This window comes from Somniosus microcephalus, chromosome 7 (assembly GCF_052327205.1).
Source record: "Somniosus microcephalus isolate GS21.2 chromosome 7, FLI_Smic_1.0, whole genome shotgun sequence".
Classification (NCBI taxonomy): domain Eukaryota; kingdom Metazoa; phylum Chordata; class Chondrichthyes; order Squaliformes; family Somniosidae; genus Somniosus; species Somniosus microcephalus.
The window spans coordinates 84,063,217-84,087,694 of NC_140993.1; the positions used below are offsets into that span (position 1 = coordinate 84,063,217).

Here is a 24,478-nt window from a genome sequence, read left to right on the forward strand (position 1 = left end):
CTAAACCTTGTAGTTTTGGTAGTGGGCTAGCTACCATGAGTCCAAATCCTACTATGGCAAGTTGAGAAATTGAACTCAATAAATCTGCTAATTTGTGGGCTAGCATCAGATAATGATCATGAAAGCTGATGGATTGTTGTTTAGAAACTCAACTGGTTTATTAATGTCCTTCAGGGAAGGGAATCATTTACTGACCTCGTCTGGCCTATATGTGACTCTTTCCACACCATGTGGTTGAGGTTTAATACTCTGGGTAACTAGGGATAGGTAATAGATACTATCTTGCCAGTGTTGCCCACATCCCAGGAACAAATAAAAAATATTGTATGGTCATAGCAATGCAACCTAAAACCTAATTGTCCTCACAATAGCCTTCCCCTACTGCCTATGAATCTTATCAGCTATAACCCCCAGGTCCCTTTCCTGCTCTGTAACTTTAGCAGGCACATAGAACCATAGAAATTTACAGCACAGAAGGAGGCCATTCGGCCCATCTTGTCCGTGCCGGCCGACAAAGAGCTATCTACCCTAATCCCACTTTCCAGCACTTGGTCCATAGCCTTGTAGGTTATGGCACTTCAAGTGCATATCCAAGTATTTTTTAAATGTGATGAGGGTTTCTGCCTCTACCACCCTTTCAGGCAGTGAGTTCCAGACCTCCACCACCCTCTGGGTGAAAACATTTCTCCTCAAGTTCCCTCTCAACCTCCTACAAATTACTTTAAATCTATGCCCCCTGGTTCTTGACCCTTCTGCTAAGGGAAATAGGTCCTTCCTATCCACTCTGTCTAGGCCCCATATAATTTTATACACCTCAATTAGGTCTCCCTTCAGCCTCCTCTGTTCCAAAGAAAACAACCCCAGCCAATCCAATCTTTCCTATAGCTAAAATTCCCCAGCCCAGGCAATATCCTCGTAAATCTCCTCTGTACCCTCTCTAGTACAATTGCATCCTTCCTGTAATGTGGTGACCAGAACTGCACACAGTATTCTAGCTGCAGCCTAACCAGTGTTTTATACAGTTCAAGTATAGCCTCCCTGCTCTTATATTCTATGCCTCAGCTAATAAAGGCAAGTATCCCATATGCCTTCTTAACCACCTTATCTACCTGTCCTGCTACCTTCAGGGATCTGTGGACATGCACTCCAAGGTCACTCTGATCCTCTGCACTTCTCAGTGTCCTACCATTTATTGTGTATTCCCTTGCCTTGTTAGCCCTCCCCAAATGCATTGCCTCACACTTCTCCAGATTGAATTCCATTTGCCACTGTTCTGCCCTCCAGACCGGTCCATTGATAGCTTCCTGCAATCTACAGCTTCTTCGTTATCAACCACATGGTCAATTTTTGTATCATCTGCAAACTTCTTAATCATACTTCCTACATTCGAGTCCAAATCATTGATATATACCAAAAAAAGCAAAGGACCTAGTACTGAGCCCTGCGGAACCCCACTGGAAACAGCCTTCCAGTAACAAAAACACCCTTCAACCATTAACCTTTGTTTCCTGCCTCTGAGCCAATTTTGGATCCAACTTGCCACTTTCCCTTGGATCCCATGGGCTTTTACTTTCATGACAAGTCTGCCATGTGGGACCATATCAAAAGCCTTGCTAAAATCCATATAGACTACATCAAATGCACTACCCTCATCGACCCTCCTTGTAACCTCCTCAAAATATTTAGTCAAGTTAGTCAGACATGACCTTCCCTTAACAAACCCATGCTGACTGTCCCTGATAATCCGTGTCTTTCTAAATGAAGATTTATCCTGTTCCTCAGAATTTTTTCCATTAATTTTCCTACCACCGAGGTTTGGCTGACTGACCTGTAATTACTCGGTCTATCCCTTTCTCCCTTTTTAAACAACGGTACTACGTTAGCAGTCCTCCAGTCCTCCGGCACCACACCTGTAGCCAGAGAGGATTGGAAAATTATGGTCAGGGCCTCTGCTATTTCCTCTCTTCCTTCTCTTAACAGTTTGGGATACATTTCATCTGGGCCTGGGAATTTATCCACTTTCAAAGATGTTAATCCCCTTAATACTTCCTCTTGCACTATGTTTATTTCATCTAATATTTCACACACCTCTTCCCTGATAGCAATGTCTGCATCAGCCCTCTCTTTTGTGAAAACAAATGCAAAGTATTCATTAAGAACCATACCCATGTCTTCTGCCTCCACACACAGGTTACCTTTATTGTTCCTAATAGGCCCTACTCTTACTTTAGTTATCCTCTTGCTCTTAATGTATTTATAAAACATCTTTGGGTTTTACTTGCCAATATTTTTTCATGCCCTCTCTTTGCTAATTTCCTTTTTAATTTCACTCCTGGGCTTTCTATACTCTGCAGTATTGAGCCTCCCTTTTTTTCTTTATCCTACCCTGTATGCCCCTTGACATCCAGGGAGCTCTAGATTTGTTAGTCCCACCCTTTTTCTTTAAGGGAACATAATAGCTCTGAACCATCAGGATCTCCTCCTTGAATGGCCTCCCACTGCTCTGACACTGATTTACCTTCAAGTTTCCGTCTCCAGTCCACTTTGGCTAAATCACGTCTCAGTTTAGTCAAATTAGCTTTTCCCCAATTGAGAACTTTTATTCCTGGTCTATCTTTGTCCTTTTCCATAACTACCCTAAATCAAGCGTGACATTTAAGTCCTGGAGGTGATGCAGAGAAAAGCCAGGAGGTCCATCCCTAGTGTTAGAGAATTGAATTATGAAGAAAAACTTGGACTATTCAACCTTAAGAGGGGACCTCACAGAGGTATTTGAAATCTTAAATGGGACAGAAAAAACAAATCAATTACTTTGAATTAAACCTTAACTGTAGGACAAAGTGTCACAGATTCATGGTTTTGAAAGGGAAATTTAGGAATGATGTCAGGAAATACTTCTTCACACAAAGAGTGAACAACATAGGGAAGGGACCTGGATAAAGTGATGGAGGTAGAAATCCTGTAATTGTTTTAGAAAATATCTGGATGCTGTGGTGAGGAAACTAAGTTGTTTCTGGATGGATGAGGTTAGGAAGGATTGAATAGTCTAATCTGCATCTATATTGTGATTTTGTTACTTATTTAGTATATTTGGGCTTTATTGTCTCAGACTTTGTTACAGACTTTAATTTGTAAATATTGCAAACACATTTCTGTATGAATCTTAAGGATTCTAATTAGTCAAAATCCATTATGGTTTAAATTTGTTCTTATAACATTTGACTAACTTGCTTGTGTTTTCAATGCTTGCATATCCTTATCAGTTTCCTTTTTGGTAAAAAGAAGTCTATTTTTTCATCACAGAATAATTTTAATAAACCACAGTTAGCTAACAAAGCTACTGAGTACATTGGGAAAAACACAGGCATGCCCAAGAAATCAAACATTTTTAAATATAATTTTTTGTGATTTCCTCCACAAATATCTATCAACTACAGAAATGAGGGTAATTTGATTTCCATGAAATCAACTTGGAACAGTTTACAACATAGCTTTTAAAGTGCTCACTATAGATACACATACATTAGCAATTACATTAGTTTCAATTTTTGCTTAACAAAGCTAAAGGGTCTAAAACTGATATACATGATTCATTATTTATACCACACAAGCCACTGCTGAAGCCAGTTTAAATTGAGATACTAGTAGAATATCCTCAAGTCAGACCTAGGAGAATGAAATACTTGCCTGGAATTCCCATGGGTGTTCTGATCTACTGCAGTAGCTGGCTGCTAGTTTTAGCTTTTACGCCATTTCTCCAGAGGCTCCACCAACTTCTGCCAAAGTTATGGCAGTAGATCAGGAGAAATCCATTGAAATGTATCTTTTTTTTGGTATGAACTAGCACAAGTATGATGTCAGCATAAAACACTCTTTAAATATGTCTACTCACTTTACACTGCTGAAACTTTACATTTAAATACATTTTGTCCTTCCAACAGTTATCCTAATAGATCCTTTCAGGTGGCCTAAGGGTCAACATATTGGAACTTAATATGTAATGTTAAAGGGGATTTGTTGGACCTACTTCCTCAACATTGAATAACAAGAAACAAATTATCCCATTTTCATAATGTCCTTAAAAATGTGCTCATCTGAAGTTGTGTGGTACAAATAGAATACATAACTGAATTACTGTATTACAAAAAATAAATCACTGTTACAGAATATATAACACTAATACATCTGGGCTGCTTGTGAATGATACAGTTGCCTATTTGCCTATTAGTCAATGATTTATTGACTAGAACACATTACTTCTAACATTTATAAAATGTTTGGATTACACAATCATTTTAATGTAGTTTGTTCTCAATATAGTAATACAAGTTCAGCCATTTCTATAGATGTTTCACAACTTCATTCTACACAAATTTTCTGTGACAGTAGAGGGCAATTTTTCAGTTATTATTCAGAATCCACCATGAAGCTGTGAAAGAAATAGAGAAAACATTCACTGAGTGACATTATAGGAATTCTCAAATATGTAAAACCTATGCATCATGACTCATTTGAATATGTTAAATGCATGTACTGTATATATGAGTACCACATTACCCCACTTGTGCATTTACCTTACCATAGTCACAATTGACTTAAGTACGTCTATTAAATCAAATATTCAAATGGAGACTGGCGAGACATATAATAAATTAATTTGCATTTACTGGAAAAATTTTAGCAGACTCAGTTGGTCCACCACTATACTATACCATCAAAACAAGTTTGCTGCTAAAATCAACATCTTGGATCTATGCTTACAAATGTTTATAAAAAGTTAGATGTCCAAAACAATATGAGAGCATAGAAGTTTTGCTCATTAATGGAGCAGAAATCCAGCGGATATAGTATGGTGAGGTGGAAATCAGAGTGAACCCATATCCTCTGGGTTTCTGCTTCTACGCCAAGAACATCCAACCAGGGGAGTGGGAAGGGAAATGTTCTTCTGCTGGCTGCCGCTCTGTTCTGATGTCACTTTTGGATTGATTGCTACTCAAGTATGTGGCCATCTGCATCAGAAAATGCCAGAGGATTCCTTCAAATCTCCTGCTGGACCTGCCTGTGCCTCCATCAATAGGATGGCAAGTTGCCTTTCTGAAATCTCTCCAGGTTCACAGGGTGGGTGTCCCAGTTGTGCTGCTCCAGACGTGGATGCCTGTGATTATGTGATTAAACAGATATTTAATCTGTTTCTCCAGTGCTTCTGGTGACCATCCACCAAAGTTACAGCGGATGATCAGGAGAATCCCCTTACCTACCACCACCACCTCCTAAAATTCCAGGTACGTGTGTGCAAAAATTCTTGGAACTTTCCCTTTGTTCTTCTCGGAATAATCTTGAATCAATACCTCCTTGTTACCAATTTGCCAATCAGTGGTAACAATCTTTTATTACTTGTTCTCTAAAACCTTTCATAATTGTGAAAACCTTCATTAGATTACCCCTTAACCTTCTCTGTTCCAATGAAAAAAGCCCACATTTTTGCTAGCCTTTCCTTATAACTATAACCTCAGATTCCTGATATTATTTTGGTGACTCCTCACTGTACTCTTTCCATGGCTCTAATAGCCTTCCTATAATAGGATGCCCAGAATTACATATAATACACCAACTGTGGGCTAACCAATGTCTTGTACAAATTTTTGCTTCATCCCCCCATTACAATTTTCATCAGGAAGGAGAAAAGCTACCAGAAAGCAGCTTCTTACACATGAAAGAAGGTAATATCAATCGGATTGGTAATGAGCAATGTGAAGTTTTAAAATTTGCATCTTACCAGGTACAAGCATTGTTGTTGTTAGCTCTGGAGTGTCCAAGAAATCAACATTGCTTCTCTGAAAGGTCTTGCTATAATTAGTCTGGATGTGGCTGTGTGGTGATTGACATATAAATCAGAGAAATATCAACAATCAATCATCCACACTTCATGATTACTGCACAAAAATGTCATTTTACACAGGTAGCATGAACAAACAATAACACCTGAAATTGTTAGATATGCAAGTATGGCCAATCTATACTTCATAATTTTATAAAAAGACATTGATAGAGGGAACGGGGAAACTCCAGAACCTATTTATAATTTGCCACCTTTAAAAAAGGAGAAATGTAAGAAGTCACACAACACCAGGTTATAGTCCAACAGCTTTATTTGAAATCACAAGCTTTCGGAGCGCTGCTCCTTCGTCAGGTGAAGTGGAGAAATGCATAAAGACACAGCTTATATAGCCAGAGAATAATGTCAGATGTTTACAGGTAATCTTGCCAACTGCCATTTATCACACCTCGGCAGAGAGATAATCACAGCAATCAAAGGTGTGAATGGTGTCCAAACAGGCCAGTCAGGAAAACATTACATCAAAGAACAATGAGGTGGAGTCATACAAAAAAGGAAATACAAAATGCTCCAACTGAATATTATTTGAAAGAACTGAATATCTCCTACCTGTTAATCAATATTTTAGTTTTACCTGAGGTAAATGTGATGACGGGGGTTTTTGGATGGTTAGCAGTTTGGGAAGTGGGGAAATAACTGCTCCTCCTGGCCCCACAAAGAAAGGAAATGAACTTACTGAAGGGGCCTCTTCTCCTGCTGATCCTTCTCCCGCTTGCTGCAGCATTTTAGGTAAGCTGCTGCTTTCTTGCACAGGCCAACATTAAAATGACAATGGGGTCCCTATCTACATATTTCAAGAAAGACCCCACTGGATTTGGGACCAGATCTGCATATTTCAAAGAGGACCCCGTCGGCTTCGAATAGAAGTCCTTGGTTGCTACAATTTAAATTGCAGTCTGCTGGAGGTCAGCGGATAAGTCTCCTACTCCATTTTAACTGGTCCCCACTGGGTTTCTGCAGGGGGGGGGGAATGGGTGGAGTTCAAAGTTCTGATACACAACATATGCTACAAGGTTGTTTAGATGCCATGATGGCTACAAGTGTGCTCTCAATGCAGCCCTGCATTTTAGGGAGTTCTACCACCTGGTAAAAGTGCTGTTCCCTCTCATGCTGTTGTCTCCTTTCCATGAGGAAACTGACAAAAATGTTGCCCCTGGAAAATAAAGATTCTGTGAACTGTTAGGATCCACTGGCTTAAACATTCAATTGTTTAAAGACTTTCACAACCAGGATGGCTGTCCAAATGTGAAATCTTGTTGGCAAGTAAAATTCTAGTAGGTGGCATAACCTTGCCACAGGCTCCCTTGTGAAACAGAAACAGCAAAAGCAGGTCTTCTCAAATATGGCCAAGTAGGTGTGCTATGGTCTGAAAACATTCCTGGGACAAATCCAATTGGACAGCAGACCCCTGAGGTGCAAGCACACCTGCTTTTCTTCCCTCTACCCGAACTCCTGTCTCTCCTCCTAACCTATGACAGCTGTTAGTAAGACCCAATGGAATGCCCATACTCAACAGTGTGGTTAGAGCTGAGGTTGACAGCTGATGGCATTTACAGAGCTGTAGCTAGAAGTCTGTGCAAATCCTAAGTACTAAGTACCAAGACTCCAGGATAGGGGGATATGAGTACAAACTGGTAAAAGGCATGTTCAGAACTTATGTCAGGAAGCACTTCACAGAAAAAGTAACTAATATCTGGATTGGCCTTCCACATTGGATAGTGAAGGCAAAAACTCAGGAGTCATTCAAGAGGAGTTTGGATGTTATTATGAGATTGTGAGGTTCTATGGAGGAATAAGCTAGATGTGCTGAATAGGCCTACCTCAGCTGCACTAACCTGTGTGATCTTTACAATACTACACTTCACTTTTTTACTTCTTTAAATTTTAGAACCAGGGTTGTCCCAACTAAAGCCAAGTTTCTATCAAAGCTCCACTCCCGAGCATACTAGCTTAAACTCATGCATAAAACTCTCTTTATGTTCAGTGCTGGTTCAATTGGTGATGATTACTGCAGATATGCTCTGCCTGAGACCTGCTCAGGCATACATATTGGCTAGGAAATTCCTCTGCCAGCATTACTTTGGGGGAAATGCGGCGGAAACCCCGTTTACAAGAACAACAACTTGCATTTATATAGCGCCTTTAACGTAGTAAAATGTCCCAAGGTGCTTCACAGGAGCGTTATCAAACAGAATTGGACACCAAGCCACATAAGGACATATTAGGACAGATTGGTCAAAGAGATAGGTTTTAAGGAGCATTTTAAAGGAGGGGAGGGAGGCAGAGAGGTTTAGGGAGGGAATTTCATAGCTTGGAGCCTAGGCAGCTGAAGGCACAGCTGCCAATGGTGGAGCGATTAAAATCGGAGAAGCGCAAGAGATCTCGGAGAGTTGTAGATTTGGAGGAGGTTTCAGAGATAGGGAAGGGCAAGGTCAGGGAGGGATTTGAAAACAAAGGTAAGAATTTTAAAATTGAGCTGTTGGTGGACTAGGAGCCACTGTAGGGTCAGCGGGCACAGGGGTGATGGGTGAACGGAACTTGGTGCGGGCAGCAGAGTTTTGGATGAGATCAAGAGAATGGAGGGTGGAAGGCGGGAGGCCGGCCAGGAGAGCATTGGAATAGTCAAATCTAGAGGTAACAAAGGTGCCATACAAGAGTTGTTACACAAGGTTAGGACTCATGGGATTTGGGGTACTATATTAGCATGGATTAAGGCTTGTTTAACAGACAGAAAGCAGAGAGTAAGAATAAACGGTTCATTTTCAGGAGGGCAGGGTGTAACTAGTGGAGTGCCGCAAGGATCTGTGCTTGAGACTCAGCTATTTACAATCTATATCAATGACGTCGATGAATGGCCCGAGTGTAATGTACCCAAGTTTGCTGACGATACAAAGCTAGGTGAGAAAGTAAACTATGAGTAGGACGTAAAGAGGCTGCAAAGGGATATGGACCGGTTAAGTGATTGGGCAAGAAGGTAGCAGATGGAGTAAAATGTAGCGAAGTGTGAAATTATCCACTATGGTAGGAAGAATGGAAAAGCAGAATATTAAAAATTTTTTAGTAAATGCTGGTATTCAGAGGAATTTGGGTGTCCTTGTACACGAATCACAGAAAGTTAACATGCAGGTACAGCAAGCAATTAGGAAGACAAATGGTATGTCAGCCTTTATTGCAAGGAGATTGGAGTATGAGTAAGGAAGTCTTGTTGCAATTATATAGGGCTTTGGTGAGACCACACCTGGAGTACTGTGTACAGTTTTGGTCTCCTTACCTAAGGAAGGATATACTTGCCTTGGAGGGAGTGCAACAAAGGTTCACTAGGTTGATTCCTGGGATGACAGGGCTGTCCTATGAGGACAGATTGAGTATAATGGGCCTATATTCTCTGGGGTTTAGAAGAATGAAGGGTGCTCTCATTAAAACATATAAAATTCTTAGAAGGCTTGGCGGGGTAGATGCTGAGCGGCTGTTTCCCCTGGAACTAGAGTCTAGCACTAGGGGTCATAGTCTCAGGATAAGGGGTCAGCCAATTGGAACTGAGATGAGGAGAAATTTCTTCACTCAGCGGGTTGTGAATCTTTGGAATTCTCTACCCCAGAAGGCTGTGGATGCTCAGTCAATGAGTATATTTAAGACTGAGACTGATAGATTTTCAGGCACTAAGGGAATCAAGGGATATGGGGATAGGTCGGGAAAGTGGAGTTGATGTAGAAGTTCAGCCATGATCTTATTGAATGGTGGAGCAGGCTCGATGATCCGATGCCCTACTCCTACTCCTATTTCTTATGTTCAAAAAAGGTTTGGATGAGGGTTTTAGCAGCAGATGAACTGAGGCAGGGGCGGATTCGGGCGATGTTACAGAGATCGAAGTAGGCAATCTTGGTGATGGAGCAGATATGTGGTCTGAAGCTCATCTTGGGGTCAGATACGACACCAAGATTGCAAACAGTCTAGTTCAGCCTCAGGGAGACAGGGAGAGTTTACATGCATAAGCAGGAGTTCCACCACAGTTCCAGCAAAGTAACGATGGCGGCACGGGAACAGCTCCAAGGAAATTCCCAGCCATTGTATTTCATTGGCATCACCAATGATGCACACCCTTTTAAATATCCTTTCCCTTTATATCTGTACGAATATATAAGATTTATTGGTTTGTAGAAAAATATAGCAAGTGGGTTGAATCTATGTTACTCATTTGCCCCAACTACTAAGCAGTGCAGCTGATGTCACTGAATTGTATATTTTAGCTATTCCACCAAGTTTTATTATTCATCCAGTGCATCTCTAACCAGACTGTCAAACGACTTACTTTTTCCAGAGATTGGTGTTTTCCCAGAATTCGTAAAGTATAAAACGGGATTCAGTTGAAAGTTTCTGCACAGAGACACTATGAAATAAAACAATGATTCCCAATTAATAAAAGCATGTTATATAAAATAGTAATTAATAAGAACATTATAAATATATTACTGATGCGTAGTTCACGTTAACATTGATATAGAGCACAGTTACAGTCTACATCTGAATATGAAGGTTATTCAAGTATAGTTTTATGACTAGAAGGAATTTATTGTATGTTTTAAACAAGCTTTCATCATGTCAGCCATGGCTCAGTGGGTAGCACTCTCGCCTCTGAGTCAGAAGGTTGTGGGTTCAGGACCCACTCCAGAGACGTGAGCGCAAAAGGTTAGGCTGACACTGAGGGAGTGCTGCACTGTCGGAGGTGCTGTCTTTTGGATGAGACATTAAACCGACGTCCCGCCTGCGCTCTCAGGTGGATGTAAAAGATCCCATGGCACTATTTCAAAGAAGAGCAGGGGAGTTATCCGGTGTCCTGGCCAATATGTATCCCTCAACAAACATCGCTTAAAAAAAGGTTATCTGGTCATTATCACATTGTTGTTTCTGGGAGCTGGCTGTGCTCAAATTGGCTGTCGCGTTTCCTACATTACTATAGTGACTACACTTCAAAAGTACTTCAGTGGCTGTAAAGCGCTTTGGGATGTCCTGAGGTCATGAAAGGCACTATATAAATGCAAGTCTTTCTTTAACAAAATATGAGTATGTATCCTATTACAAAATGCAATTGCAAAGGCAATAGCTGATTCATATGCAATTGCTTTGCCAGCTAGGAGTCTTGTTATTACAAGATAACAATTTTATTAAAATGAAGTAATCTTATTTATTTTCCAGACAACAAAACATGCACTACTGTTACACATGAAAAGAGTTTGTTTTTTTAATAGAAAAATATGCACATTACTGGTGGAAATATACCTGATCCAGTATTAGCTAATGAAAAACACAGATTTCAAATCAAATATAGGTGACCAATTTTGTAAGCTGATTACAGGCAAATTACCGCATTAATTAATTCCTGTTTGTGATTTTAAAAATATAACAATTTTGTGGGTTTCAACTTAGCAGAAATGCCCTCCAGGGCAGATGTCCAGTCATTTGAGGCAAAATGTGAGCTGTGCCTTTAGATTCAGTATCATCATAAATGTTGGTGACACAAGGGGGTCGTTTTTTATGAATGTGTGCTCCCAGTGCAGAGTACATGCCAGGAAATGACGAACATGTACCCAAAATGTTCCAACCACTCATTTTAATAGATGGGGAATCATGGGACATGTGCCCACGACTTTCCAAAATGTGCTTCTGTTGGGCATGGCTTCTCACCAAGATTGCAATTTTGTAAAATTGATCCTTAAAAGTGAAAAAATCCCCACTGTCACCAGGAGTGTCTCAAACTCTGAAATAAAAACAGAAAATGCTGGAAATACTCAGCAGGTCAGGCAGCATCTGTGGAGAGAGAAACGGAGTTAACGTTTCAGGTCAATGACCTTTAGTCAGAACTGGAAAAAGTTAGAGATGTAACAGATTTTTAAGCAAGTGCAGGGCCAGGGAAAGGGGGGAGGGAAGGAAAGAACAAAAGGGAAGGTCTGTGATAGGGTGGAAAGCAGGAGTGATTAAATGACAAAAGGCATGATTGTACAAAGCAAAAGGAGATGGTAATGGGACAAGTAAACAAAAGATGGGTATAGAAGTGGTGTAAATGGGAATGGCAGAATCATCAACAGCTGCCATGTGAAAAAATAGGGACAGAGGTTATGGTCTGAAATTGTTGAACTCGAAGTTGAGTCCAGAAGGCTGTAAAGTGCCTAATCGAAAGATGAGATGCTGTTCCTCAAGCTTATGTTGAGCTTCATTGGAACAGTGTAATAGGCCAAGGACAGAGAGGTCAGTGTGGGAGTGGAGCGGAGAATTAAAGTGACAGGCGACCGGAAGCTCGGCGTCATACTTACGGACTGGACAGAGGTGTTCTGCAAAGCGGTCACCCAATCTGCGTTTGGTCTCTCCAATGTAGAGGAGACCACATCGTGAGCAACGAATACAGTATATTAAATTGCAAGAAGTACAAGTAAATCACTGTTTCACCTGGAAGGAGTGTTTGGGACCCTGGACGGTGGGAAGGGAGGAGGTAAAAGGACAGGTGTTGCATCTCCTGCGCTTGCACTGGAAGGTGCCGTGGTAAGGGGAGGGGGTGTTGGAGGTGATTGAGGTGTCCCAAACACTCCTGCTCTTCTATATTTGGGTAGTAATGTGGTTTACATTTAAAACATTTTGAGACAACCCATTCAAAAAGCAGACTCTCTGGTCCAAAACAAGATAAGTGGCAATCATATCAACGCATTTCTAAAAGAGATTTTAAACAACTTTATTTGTACTCTAAAATTTCTTCAGTTATTTACGTAAGAGGTGCTGCCACCTTTTGCATAATCCAAAACTGGCATGGTGTGCATTAAAAAAAAATACATCTATAGTTGAAAAGTGTCCAGTCAAACATGTACAGCATTTTATTAAAATGTAACAATTGAAAACTAAGCCGCTGCTGTCCGGTTTCTCTTTATTAAAATCACTTGTGGTAAGAGGCATCCTGAAACTAGCTCAAAACCAGATGTCTGTCCACCCTAAGGTAAGTGACAGCAAAACTGTTTCATTTACAAAACTGTTTGTAAATATAGCAGCCACGTTTCTTATTGCCTCTTTATCTTGACTACTGTTGTTAGAAATGGCTGCACTATAAATGGAGTACTTTTAAAAGAGGGGGAAGGATACAGTTCAATAAAAACCCTGCAGTAGACTTTATTACAGTACTGCAAAGATAAATTTCACAAAGATCTTCATACTTACTGCAAATATCCTGTTTGTGCAGTTGCAGATACCACATACTGCTTCAAAGCTAGACGGAATTCCTCTAGTTCCTCTTCCAGTATAGACATCTGCCGCTGAACAATAAGAATGTGCTGTGAAAAAATAATCATTTGCAGATTAAGAAATATTGCTTAATAATAAAATTCTTAAAAGCATTGTTGTTGATTGCAAATCTACTCAGTGCTTGTTATTCAATAGTCTTTGCCAGAGTATGACTACTTACCTATGCTTTCTTCAGAAACACATTTGTTATAACAGGTTTATACCTATATATTAACATTTAACTCTCATCACAAAGTTGTTGTGAGATCCTATGGTTAGGTTTGGCTTTGGTTGGGTGAGGTGAGAATTTTTAGTTCTGGGACATGAGATAGAATATTCAGTCCGTAAGGATGACCCCGAGCTTCCGGTCACCTGTCATTTTAATTCACCGCCCCATTCCCACTCAGACCTCACTGTACTCGGGCTCTTGCATTGTTCCACGGAAGCTCAGCGTAAGCTCGAGGAACAGCACTTCATCTTCCTATTAGGCACTTTACAGCCTTCCGGACTCAATGTCGAGTTCAACAATTTCAGATCATAACCTCGGCCCCCATTACATTTTTCCTTATTTTTTTATCCACACCTTTGTTTTGGCTCTTTCCCCCCCCCTTTTTTCTCTCCCACATGGCAGCTGTCTCCCATTCTGCCAGCGCATTTCACACCTAATCTAGAGCCGTCTTTTGTCTCCACTAGTCCTATCACCATCTCGTCTCGTTTTGAATACCTCTTAATGTCTCTTCACTTCTCTTTTGTTCTCTCCCAGCCCGGCCTTTTAATCTATTTCATTTCCTGTGCTTTTCCAGTCTTGACAAAGGGTTTGACCCAAAACATTGACTTTTTTCTCTCCACGGATGTTGCCTGGCCTGCTGAGTTTTTCCAGCATTTTCTGTTGTTATTTCGGATTTCCAGCATCTGCAGTATTTTGCTATCGTGAGATAGAATATTGTTTGGAGATGAGGTATTCCATCTCAAAAAGGAAATAATCTGATATAGACTAGTTCACTTTGCTTGGATCCACTTCCTGCTGTGGTATAGGGTATGTGGTAATGATTGTCATTGCCAAGGAGTAAAAATCTAACCAGCATTGGTATAAAAGATATTAAACATTCTTTTTATTTGGAGTGAACCTTCTGGGGGAGAAATTTACAGTTGGCATTTGAAAATTAGGGGAACACCTCTGCCACCCCGTTGACACCCAAGGCCCACCTGATGTAATTTTCAGGCGAGCCTATAAATGGACGAGCAGCCTGCCTACCTGAAACCAGCATAAGGCTGTGTAAATATGCAAATTGTGGACCTATGCTGGTTGTAGGACCCTGATTGCAAAATTCAGGTGTAAATGGGTGTATACCATGCACGCTCCACCTTGTTGTACCAGAGGAAGGAGCTGAAAAATGGTAAGCTTCCATGATTGGTTCCCCTCTCGGAGTCAGCAAGTTGCAGCGGGATGCCCCGCTCACCACTCGCTGGCAGTATTGGGTTCAGGTCTAATGTCCGCATGAATGGTGGGTGGAGTGGCTGCATCACTGATTTCATGCCTGTTTTGGGTAGAAGTTGAATTTCTCCTCAACTGCATTTTAATGCCACCTCCCCACCTTTATAACATAACAAAAAGATAACTGCTTCCACTAATGATAACTAATAAATAGCATTTATCACATTTGTTGCTGGTCATTGCATATTCTTTACATATTACATATAAGTACTGTACCTTGTTTATTTAAATAAGTGCTTCTAATACAGAGCTGGCTCAAGTGTTTCACGCACCCCATGCAAGACGACAGCAACATTTATATAGTGCCTTTAACGTAGAAAAACATCCCTTCATAAAGGCATAAATAAAAATGGACACTGAGTCAAAAAAGGAAACATTAGGAGGAGCGACCAAAAGCTTGTTTAAACAGGTAGGTTTCGGTTTCAAGGAGGATCTTAAAGGAGGAGAGGGAGGTGGAAAAAACAGTAAGGTTTTGGGAGGGAATTCCAGATTCTGGTGATGCCTAAGTGGCCACCAATGGTGGGGTGAAGAGAGGGGGGGTGCACAAGAGGCTGAAGTCAGAGCAATAGAGCATTTGGGGGGAATTAGGGCTTGAGGAGAGATAGGGGGAGCCAAGTCTGTGGGGAGATTTAAACACAAAGATACAAATTTTAAATTTGTGGCATTGGGGGAACCGGGGATCAACGAAGGTCACTGAGGGCAGGGGTGCTGAATGAGCTGAATTGAAAAGACCTGAATTGTAGAGCTGTCACACCTGACTGAGAGAATGGGTTGCTATTCTAGAGAGTCCAAGAAATGCACCAGTGAAGAAATTCAGAAATCTGCATTTAAAATGGTGGCATCTAGTGCATTTTCAAGTATGTTTATGGAAAACTATAATCTCTCAATCTTTCACACATTCCCACTCTCCTCACACATCCTCAAGGATCGATTTTAACCCTGCCCGTAAACCGGGTGGAAGAGTGCACTGCACTATACCTTTCCTCGTCCCTTGTCTTTGGGTTTCTCAAATAATGTTATGATCGACAGCTGTAATGCCTATTAATGGTTCCCCAGCAACCATCTGTACAGTCTTCATTGCAGTTCAAGTAATTCACTGTGGACTGTCATAGGATGAAGGAATCATGCAGCTGCCAGGATAATAGGCATTCATAAGTAGAGTTGGTCATAGAACAGCTGTGCATTCATGGAGTGAAAGCCCTTTCTGTTCTCGAATTAAGTGGCATTGCAGATAGGTGTGCATATGGCCACATGACTGCAGTCATTAATGTCCTGTAATCTGGGTAAACCTGCAACATGGAGGACTTCTTCATGATGCTAACTGCTTTCCAAAGAGAAACTAATGAAATCATTGACCCTGGAAAACAACACCTCAGTGACTTGTGTGATGCAAATATGTACTGAAAGTTGGGAAATGTGACAGAAGTCTCCCACAATTACTTGGAGTGAGCTTGCTAGATAAACAGTTCAACACAGGTGTTATTTTCACAGTCACTGACATAGCGTTCTCTGTCCTAGAAATGGTTCCAACGTCTGACTGCAGGAGTGTGCATTGTTCTGCAACAGCCTCCTTTGGGAATTAATGGCCTAGAAATTGGATATGGCCCAAAAATGGGCGGTGTCATAGCCCAGCTCTATTTAGCTGCGCCGGGTCAAAGTCATAGGGCTCGATTTTGCCAGGCCCGAGGAAGCGGGATTGGAGGCGTGAGAGGTGTTAAAATCGCAAAAAATGGCAGGCGGCTCCGATCCCATCTCCAGCCCGCCTCTGAGCAATTTTCCCAGATTTGGGGTTTCAGACCCAGTTTCCATCCCGCCTCCAAGAGGCGGGATAGGCCCGTAAGGCCCTTAACAACCAATTAATTGTCACTATAATCCCAGTTTGAGAGGCCTTTCTGATTTTAACACTTTTCCCCCCATCCTGCACGTCTCCTCTGGAACACGCCAGTTAATCCTGGTGGCCTCACAAGTGGATTGCTTACTAACAGCTGCAGCTCCACCATTAAAAAGGAGTTTTCACCAATGATCATTTGCAGGTGGCAGAACTTTGTTGTCTCAGGTCTGGGGGAACTTTTAGCAGGCCTACTCATTGTTGTGGAAGTTTGGAGCCTGACACCCATCGCCAGTGTGACCTCCTGGGAAACCCCTCTCCCCACCTTAACTGAGCGCTTCCTCAACTGAGGCACACACCAGAAGCATGGGAACCATTTATTTCCTTTCCTCCTGGACATCAGATTCAGACAAAGACCAGCAGTGGCAGCAGCCAAACCATGAACAACAGCAACAACACGAGCGCCAAGCTGCTGCTCACCCACCTGAAGCTGCACAGGCCAGAAGGCGCCAGCACGCGACCACATTCCTGCCTGGGATGCAAGGGATGCACTCATGTTGGCCAGATTTGCTTAGCCTGCACAATCAAACACTTTTGCCTTGCACCTTCTTACCAGAGCATCGACAATGGACAAGAATCTGCAGATTGCTATCACTCTGACCACCATACTGACAATTGGAAGTCGCTCTAAGCCCTCAATGTGGATGTTCCATTTGCGAAATGACACAGGCCACAACTTCAACAGTTTGCCTTCAGAATTTTTTTTATCACAACAAGTAACTGATGGCATTTCAAAACTAAACGCAATATAACACCCAAGTGACTACCCTTGTGACTACTTGTGCATTATCTTCCTCTTACATGTGCTCCTACGTGGTGCTTCCCCTGTGGCTTCAGCAGATGTGGAGGCCCCTTGCTCACTTTCCTGCTGCTCCTATCTCGACATCTTTGGCGGCCGTCCTCTGGGGTTGCGAACCTGTGAGGGCTCAGCAACAGTCTGCTGCTCCTGCGGCTGTGCAGGGGATGAGACACCCATCTCAGTTGGGTGAGGACTCTGGTGGGGCTCTGACCGAGGGCTTTGCAGTGGCATGGTCGTGTGAGCACTAGGAGAGGAGCCCCCACTTCCTTGTTGTCTGTCACCAACATCCCTCTCATGGGTCAGCCCCACTTCAGAACTAGCAAGTGGCTTGACAGCACCTTGCTGCACTTCAGGGGGGCCATGAGGACCCGTTTCTGCATGGGAAGTCCTACTCCAGAGGACTTCCGTGAAGGTCTGGTTTCTATGCTCAATAGCTGACCATTGCTCCTCAAGAGATGCCAGTCTATTCTAAACAATGACCATGTTTTCAAGACCCTGGCGACTTAGCTCCTCCATGGCCGTAGCCATCCTCTCCTCTACCGTAGCCATCCTTTCCACGGAGGTTGCCATCCTTTCTGTGGTGATGCGTTCATGCACCAATGCCTCCACAACGGCTCTGCTTATGTTCACGATAGACTCCTCCATTCGCTCCACACTCGCAGTGACCCTGGAGACAAAACCTGCCAGAGACTCCTACACCTGTTCCTGGAGTTCCAGCACCGCTCTCCTGGATGGACCCATAGGCACAGGGTCGACATGCAGCTGAGCCGAGCTGGCAGAGTCCTGCGCCCTGCGACGAGGACTCTCCACTGCTGACTCTCCACTGCTGTCTCTATCTCCACCATCTGCTGATGCTCACTTGTGAGCTGTGATACACCAGGTGACAGCACTATATCTCGCGAAGGTCTCACCGAGCTGTGAGTGCGTTGGTGCTGGGTGCGCTGAATTCTGCTGACGCTGCGCCCTCAGAGGTTGCAGCTTCCTCTGAGGAGTTTTGAAGCTCAGGCTGTTCCTCCTGGACAGTGGGGACGGGGGCTGTCGATGGTCCTGTGGGGGAGTAAAGGAAAGAGTTAGAGATGTGAGGTAAAGGTTGAATGCACATTGAATTGTGCAGATGATCATATGTCAATCTGTTAGAGCATCAGAATCATTATCAGTCACTCATGCAACGTCAATGAGATGCCAAACTATTCTGTCACCAGCTTGCTGTGATGCGCCCGTCTGTCTGCCCCTCACTTGCGAATCATCCTCGACACCGGCGATTTCCAGGGCTGCTTCCTCCGAGGTGGTGAGCTGGACTACTGAGGGTGGCCCTCCTCCTGTCCTCACTCTTTCCCTCTTATTGTGGGTTCTCTTTTCCTGCAATGAGGGACACAAGTGGAGCTTGAGTGAGAATGAAGGAGTGAGTGTAGAGAATCCTTAGCATAGATGCTTAGTAGGAGACAAAAGGCCCTCCGTGTGTTGTAAGTTGCTGTCATTGCATCACAGTGATAGGGATTATGAGGGCTGCATGGTTGAATAGTTAAGTGAATGTGACCATAGAGAGGGAATGGATAAGGGTGCAGGGATGTAAGTGGGATGTGGAGGAAGAGGTTGGCAAAGCAGAGTGCTGGTGAGGAGAGGCGATGGGGATCAGATTGAGGGTGATGGGAAAGTTATACTCACTTTTCCTGTGCAGAGAAGGTCATGAAACCTCTTCCTACACTGCAGCCAGGTTCTGCGGCACATAGAGATTGAGTTGACCTACTGGGCCACTTGCATCCACACAGCTTTAGTCTGCTGGGTAGGCTTTTTCCAACCTGAGGAAGGGAAGAGCACCTCCTTATTTGATCTTGCTCCCTCCACCAGAGCTTGGAGGGAGGCTTCATTGAACCTTGGAGCACACTTTGGCCTACTGCTGCACATTGTTGCTGAATGAAGCAATCACAACAATGAGCATAAAGTTTAAAGTCTCCAGAAGAAGTAAGGCTGCTTGCAGGCCTTAAATCCAGCAGCATTGATGACATCGTCGGAGGTGACTTTCTGTATGAAAAGTCTCATTGGGCCAGGGGTTTCCACACGCTGAAAATCAAGTGCCCAATTAGGGCAAAATCGCACTTTTTTCCCACTTCACCTGATACGCCCCAACCCGCCCCCAATGGCAAAATTTAACCTATAGAGTCATAATGGCACAGTAGGAGGCAATTTGGCCCATCTAGTTCATGCCAGCTCTCTGTAGAGCAATCCAGTCAGTCCCATTCCCCCGCTCTATCCCTGTAGCCCTGCAAGTTTATTTCCCTCAAGTGCCTATCCAGTCTCCCATTGAAAACATTGAGGGGGAAAAATTCGGTTGATTAGTGCCTCCCTAACGGGACGCAAAGCAACTAGTGCCCGGGTGCGGGGATGTTTGCGCCGCTCACGAAATTGACCAGACATTTTGCGGCGGCATTAAACACTACTGCCACGATCTCCTGCACCCGCAGATCATGACGTCAGTCAAACGTGCAACGTTCCGGTAGCGCCCTGGACCGCATATTGAGTGGCGCCCCCTGTCTTTCCACCTGCCGCTAGCAACGACAGGTAGAGGGGAACGTTTTGCAGTCGGGAAGGGACTGGGGGAGCGCTATTTAAAGGTGGATGCTTCCTGCCTTTTATTGTCGGCGACATTTTTGCACCACGCATTCTAAGAGAGAGAGACAGACTTCTGGAGACATTCAACGCTGTGTGAAGGAGTTTTGTGTACTGAGCAGCACTTTGCAGGTTCATTTTGATTTGACCTTCATTGCATCGATTTAGAGGAGTCTATGGGGGCTGCACTCTGAGCTCTTTCCCTGGGCCTCTTCATTGTTTTTCCAGCACAATTGATGTACTGGTCTCTCCAGGCCAAGAGTCAAGGCTGCAATGAGCAGGGTGTGGCTGGAGAGCAAGATCGACCCTCCCCTTTAAGAACTGGCCAGCGCCAGTCTGTCTGTGTTCCATTGCTAACTGACATCACATGAGCTTCGCCAGCGCTCTGAGGTAGCACCTCGCTCCTTGGCGTTGGCGCCTTGAGAGGTGGGTAGCGCCTGATTTAGTGCTCAAATCACCTCCAGGGGCGATAGAGGCCAAGTTTGCAGTCAGAGGCGATAATTAGCACCAGGCGCTAAGCTTTGCGCCCGCCCGATAATTGCGCCCCAAACAGGGCGACACCGAATTTCTCCCCGAGTGTCTCTGCTTCCACCACTTCCGTCGGCAGCGAGTTCCAGGTCCTCACCACTCGCTGCATGAAAAAGTTTTCCCTCACATCCCCCCTGTATCTCTTGCCCAAAACCTTAAATCTGTGTCCTCTAGTCCTTGTACCATCAACGAGTGGGAACAGCCTTTCCCCGTCTAGCCTATTCAAACCCGTCATAATCTTGTACACCTCTTTCAAATCACCCCGCAACCTCCCTTGCTCTAATGAAACCAAATCCAGCTTCTCCAACCAGGCCTTGTAGCTAAGATCCCCCATCCCTGGAACCATTCTGGTAAATCTCCTCTGCACCCTCTCAAGGGCCTTCAAATCCTTCCTAAAGTGTGGTGATCAGAACTGGACACAATACTCCAGTTGTAGCCTAACCAGCACTTTATAAAGGTTCAGCATAACTTCTCTGCTTTTGTACTCAATACCTCCCATATGCTTTGCTAACCACTCTCTCAATGGGCTGGATTTTGTGAATGGAGGCGAGTTGGAGGCGGGACTGCTGCTTGTCATGTCAATGTCCCGCCTCCATCCTCGCCTGACCATTCAGAAGGATTTTCCCCTGATTGAGCTTGTTAAGCCCGCCCTGCGGGCTCAGCAGGCCAATTAGGGAAGAAGTCACTGACAGACGTGCTATCTGTCAAGACTTCTTGAAAGAAGAAATGACAGCGTTTGACAGCTCTGTGAAGCTGTCAAATACTGACATTCTCTTTAGTTTGATGAGTCTTTGAGGTGAGGACTCATCAAACATTACAAATTTGTAAATTTCAAATGACTGATGGATCGGACGGTCCATCAGCCATTACCGGAAATTGACAAGGAGGATGTCCACTCTCCCCATCCAGCGCGGCTAAAGGCTATGGAGGGAAAACAAGGTAAGTGAACACTTTTTTAAACTTATCACTCACCTTGCATACTTACCACTCCACACTTGCACCCATCATTCACCTCTACACCTTACTTCCAGGTGCCTCCGACCACCGCAGACGCCCTCCACGTCTCCTCCAACCCGACGGGGTTCTCCGAAGTCGGGAAGCCTTCACCTGTGAAGGTAAAATGGCACTAATCCTTTTTTCTGCCTGATAACTACCTGTTAACAGGCAGTTAAAAGGATTAAATGCCTTTCCCAGGAGACGGGACCGAAGCTGCACATTTTCCCGCCTCCTGGCAAATGGGCATAGAGGCGGGATGGGGGCGGGTTTGCCATCTGCCCCCAATTCCTCTGATTTTACTGGCTGTCCCGCCTCCATGCCCGCCTCCTCAGGGCTTGGAAAATCCAGCCCAATATGTCCTGCCACTTTCAGGGACCTATGCACATTAACTCCCAGGTCCCTCTGTCCCTGCACACTCTTTAAAATTGTGCCATTAAGTGTAAGTTGCTTCTCCCTGTTCCTTCTGCCTAAATGCATCACCTCACACTTCTCTGTATTAAAGAGAACGGTAGCATAGTGGTAATGTCATTGGGCTAGTAATCCACAAGGCCTGGATTAATGATCCATGAGACGTGAGTTCAAATCCCACCACGACAGCTGGGGAATTTAAATTCAGTTAATTAAATAAATCTGGAATAAAAAGCTAGTATTAGTAATGGTAACCATGAAACTATCGGATCGTCATAAAAACCCATCTGGTTCACTAATGTCCTTTAGGGAAGGAAGGAATTCTGCTGTCCTTACCTGCTCTGGCCTATATGTGACTCCAGACCCACAGCCCTCTGAAATGGCCTAGAGAGTCACTCAGTTGTAACTAACCGCTACGAAACATAATAAGAATAAAACCAGATGGAGCACTTGGCAGCGGCTATGGACACGGCAATGCCACACCCAGCCCAGTGGTATACAGTCAGGAAGGAGTGGCCCTGGGAGTCCTCATCATGGACTCCGGACCCCATGAAGTTTCATGGCTTCAGGTCAAGCATGGGCAAGGAAAACTACTGCCCTCCCACAGCTGAAGAATCAGTACTCCTCCATGTTGAAAACCACTTGGAAGAAGTACTGAGAGTAGCAAGGGCACAGAATGTACTCTGGGGACTTCAACGTCCATCACCAAGAGTGGCTGGGTAGCACCACTACTGGCCGAGTCCTGAAGGACATAGTTGCCAGTCTGGGCCTGTGACAGGTAGTGAGAGAACCAACATGAAGGAAAAACCTACTTGACCTCATCCTCACCAATCTACTTGTCGCAGATGTATCTGTCCATGACAGTATTGGTAGTAGTGACCACCGCACAGTCATTGTGGAGACGAAGTCCCGTCTTCACACTGAGGACACCCTCCATCGTGGCACTACCAATGTGGGATAGATTCAGAACAGATCTAGCAGCTCAAAACTGGGCATCCATGAGGCGCTGTGGGCCATCAGCAGCAACAGAACTGTATTCCACAATCTGTAACCTCATGGCCTGGCATATCCCTCACTCTACCATTACCACCAACCCTGGTTCAATAAGGAGTGTAGAAGAGCATGCCAGGAGCAGCACCAGGCATACCTAAAAATGAGGTGCCAACCTGGGTAAGCTGCAATACATGCTAAAAAGTGGAAACAGCATGCTATAGACAAGGCTAAGCAATCCCACAATCAACGGATGAGATCAAAGCTCTGCAGTCGTGAATGGTGGTGGACCATTAAACAACTAACGGGAGGAGGAGGCTCCATGAATATCCCCATCCTCAATGATGGTGGAGCCCAGCACGTGAGTGCAAAAGACAAGGCTGAAGCGTTTGCAAACATCTTCAGCCAGAAGGGCCGAGTGGATGATCCTTTTAGGCCTATTCCCGAGGTCACCACCATCACAGAAGCCAGTCTTCAGCCAATTCTATTTACTCCACGTGATATCAAAAAACGGCTGAGCGCACTGGATACAGCAAAGGCTATGAGACCTGACAACATCCAGGCTACTGTGCTGAAGAATTGTGCTCCAGAACTAGCTGTGCCTCTAGACAAGCTGTTCCAGTACAGCTACAACACTGGCATCTATCCGACAATGTGGGAAAACTGCCCAGGTATGTCCTGTCCACAAAACGCAGGACAAATCCAACCTGGCCAATTACCGCCCCATCAGTCTACACTCAATCATCAGCAAAGTGATGGAAGGTGTCATCGACAGTGCTATCAAGCGGCACTTACTCACCAATAACCTGCTCACAGATGCCCAGTTTGGGTTCCGCCAAGAACACTCGGCTCCCGACCTCATTACAGCCTTGATCCAAACATGGACAAAGGAGCTGAATTCCAGAGGTGAGGTGGGAGTGACTGCCCTTGACATCAAGGCAGCATTTGACTGAGTCTGGCATCAAGGAGCCCTAGTAAAACTGAAGTCAATGGGAATCAGGGGGAAAACGCTCCACTGGCTGGATTCATACCTAGCACAAAGGAAGATGGTATGGTGATTGAAGGTCCATCATCACAGCCCCAGGACATCACTGCAGGAGTTCCTCATGGCAGTGTCCTAGGCCCAACCATCTTCAGCTGTTTCATCAATGATCTTCCCTCCAACATAAGGTCAGAAATGGGGATGTTCGCTGATGACTGCACAGTGTTCAGTGCCATTCAGAACTCCTCAAATAATGAAGCAGTCCATGCCCGCATGCGACAAGACCTGGACGACATTCAGGCTTGGGCTGATAAGTGGCAGGTAACATTCGCGCCACAGGTGCCAGTCAATGACTATCTCCAACAAACGAGAGTCTAACCACCTCCACTTGACATTCAACAGCATTACCATTGCCGAATCCCCCACCATCAACATCATGGGGGTCACCATTGACCAGAAACTTAACTGGACCACCCACATAAATACTGTGGCAACACGAGCAGGTCAGAGGCTAGGTTTTCTGCGGTGAGTGTCTCACCACCTGACTCCCCAAAGCCGTTCCGCCATCTACAAGGCACAAGTAAGGAGTGTGATGGAATATTCTCCACTTGCCTGGATGAGTGCAGCTC

General features: G+C 44.2%; 1 protein-coding gene across 1 annotated transcript in view; it reads right to left on the reverse strand.

Moving 5' to 3' along the window:
* Positions 1 to 3,289: 3,289 nt before the first annotated feature.
* The window catches only part of necab1 (N-terminal EF-hand calcium binding protein 1), a 438,822-nt gene continuing 417,633 nt past the window's right edge, over positions 3,290 to 24,478 (reverse strand). Inside the window, exons 10-13 of the mRNA XM_085992697.1 lie at positions 13,094 to 13,206; positions 10,206 to 10,283; positions 5,777 to 5,868; positions 3,290 to 4,429 (exon numbers count right to left, since the gene is read on the reverse strand). Coding sequence (XP_085848823.1) covers positions 4,401 to 4,429; positions 5,777 to 5,868; positions 10,206 to 10,283; positions 13,094 to 13,206 — 312 coding nt within the window. The 3' untranslated portion in view covers positions 3,290 to 4,400. The remainder of the gene's footprint in view (positions 4,430 to 5,776; positions 5,869 to 10,205; positions 10,284 to 13,093; positions 13,207 to 24,478) is intronic.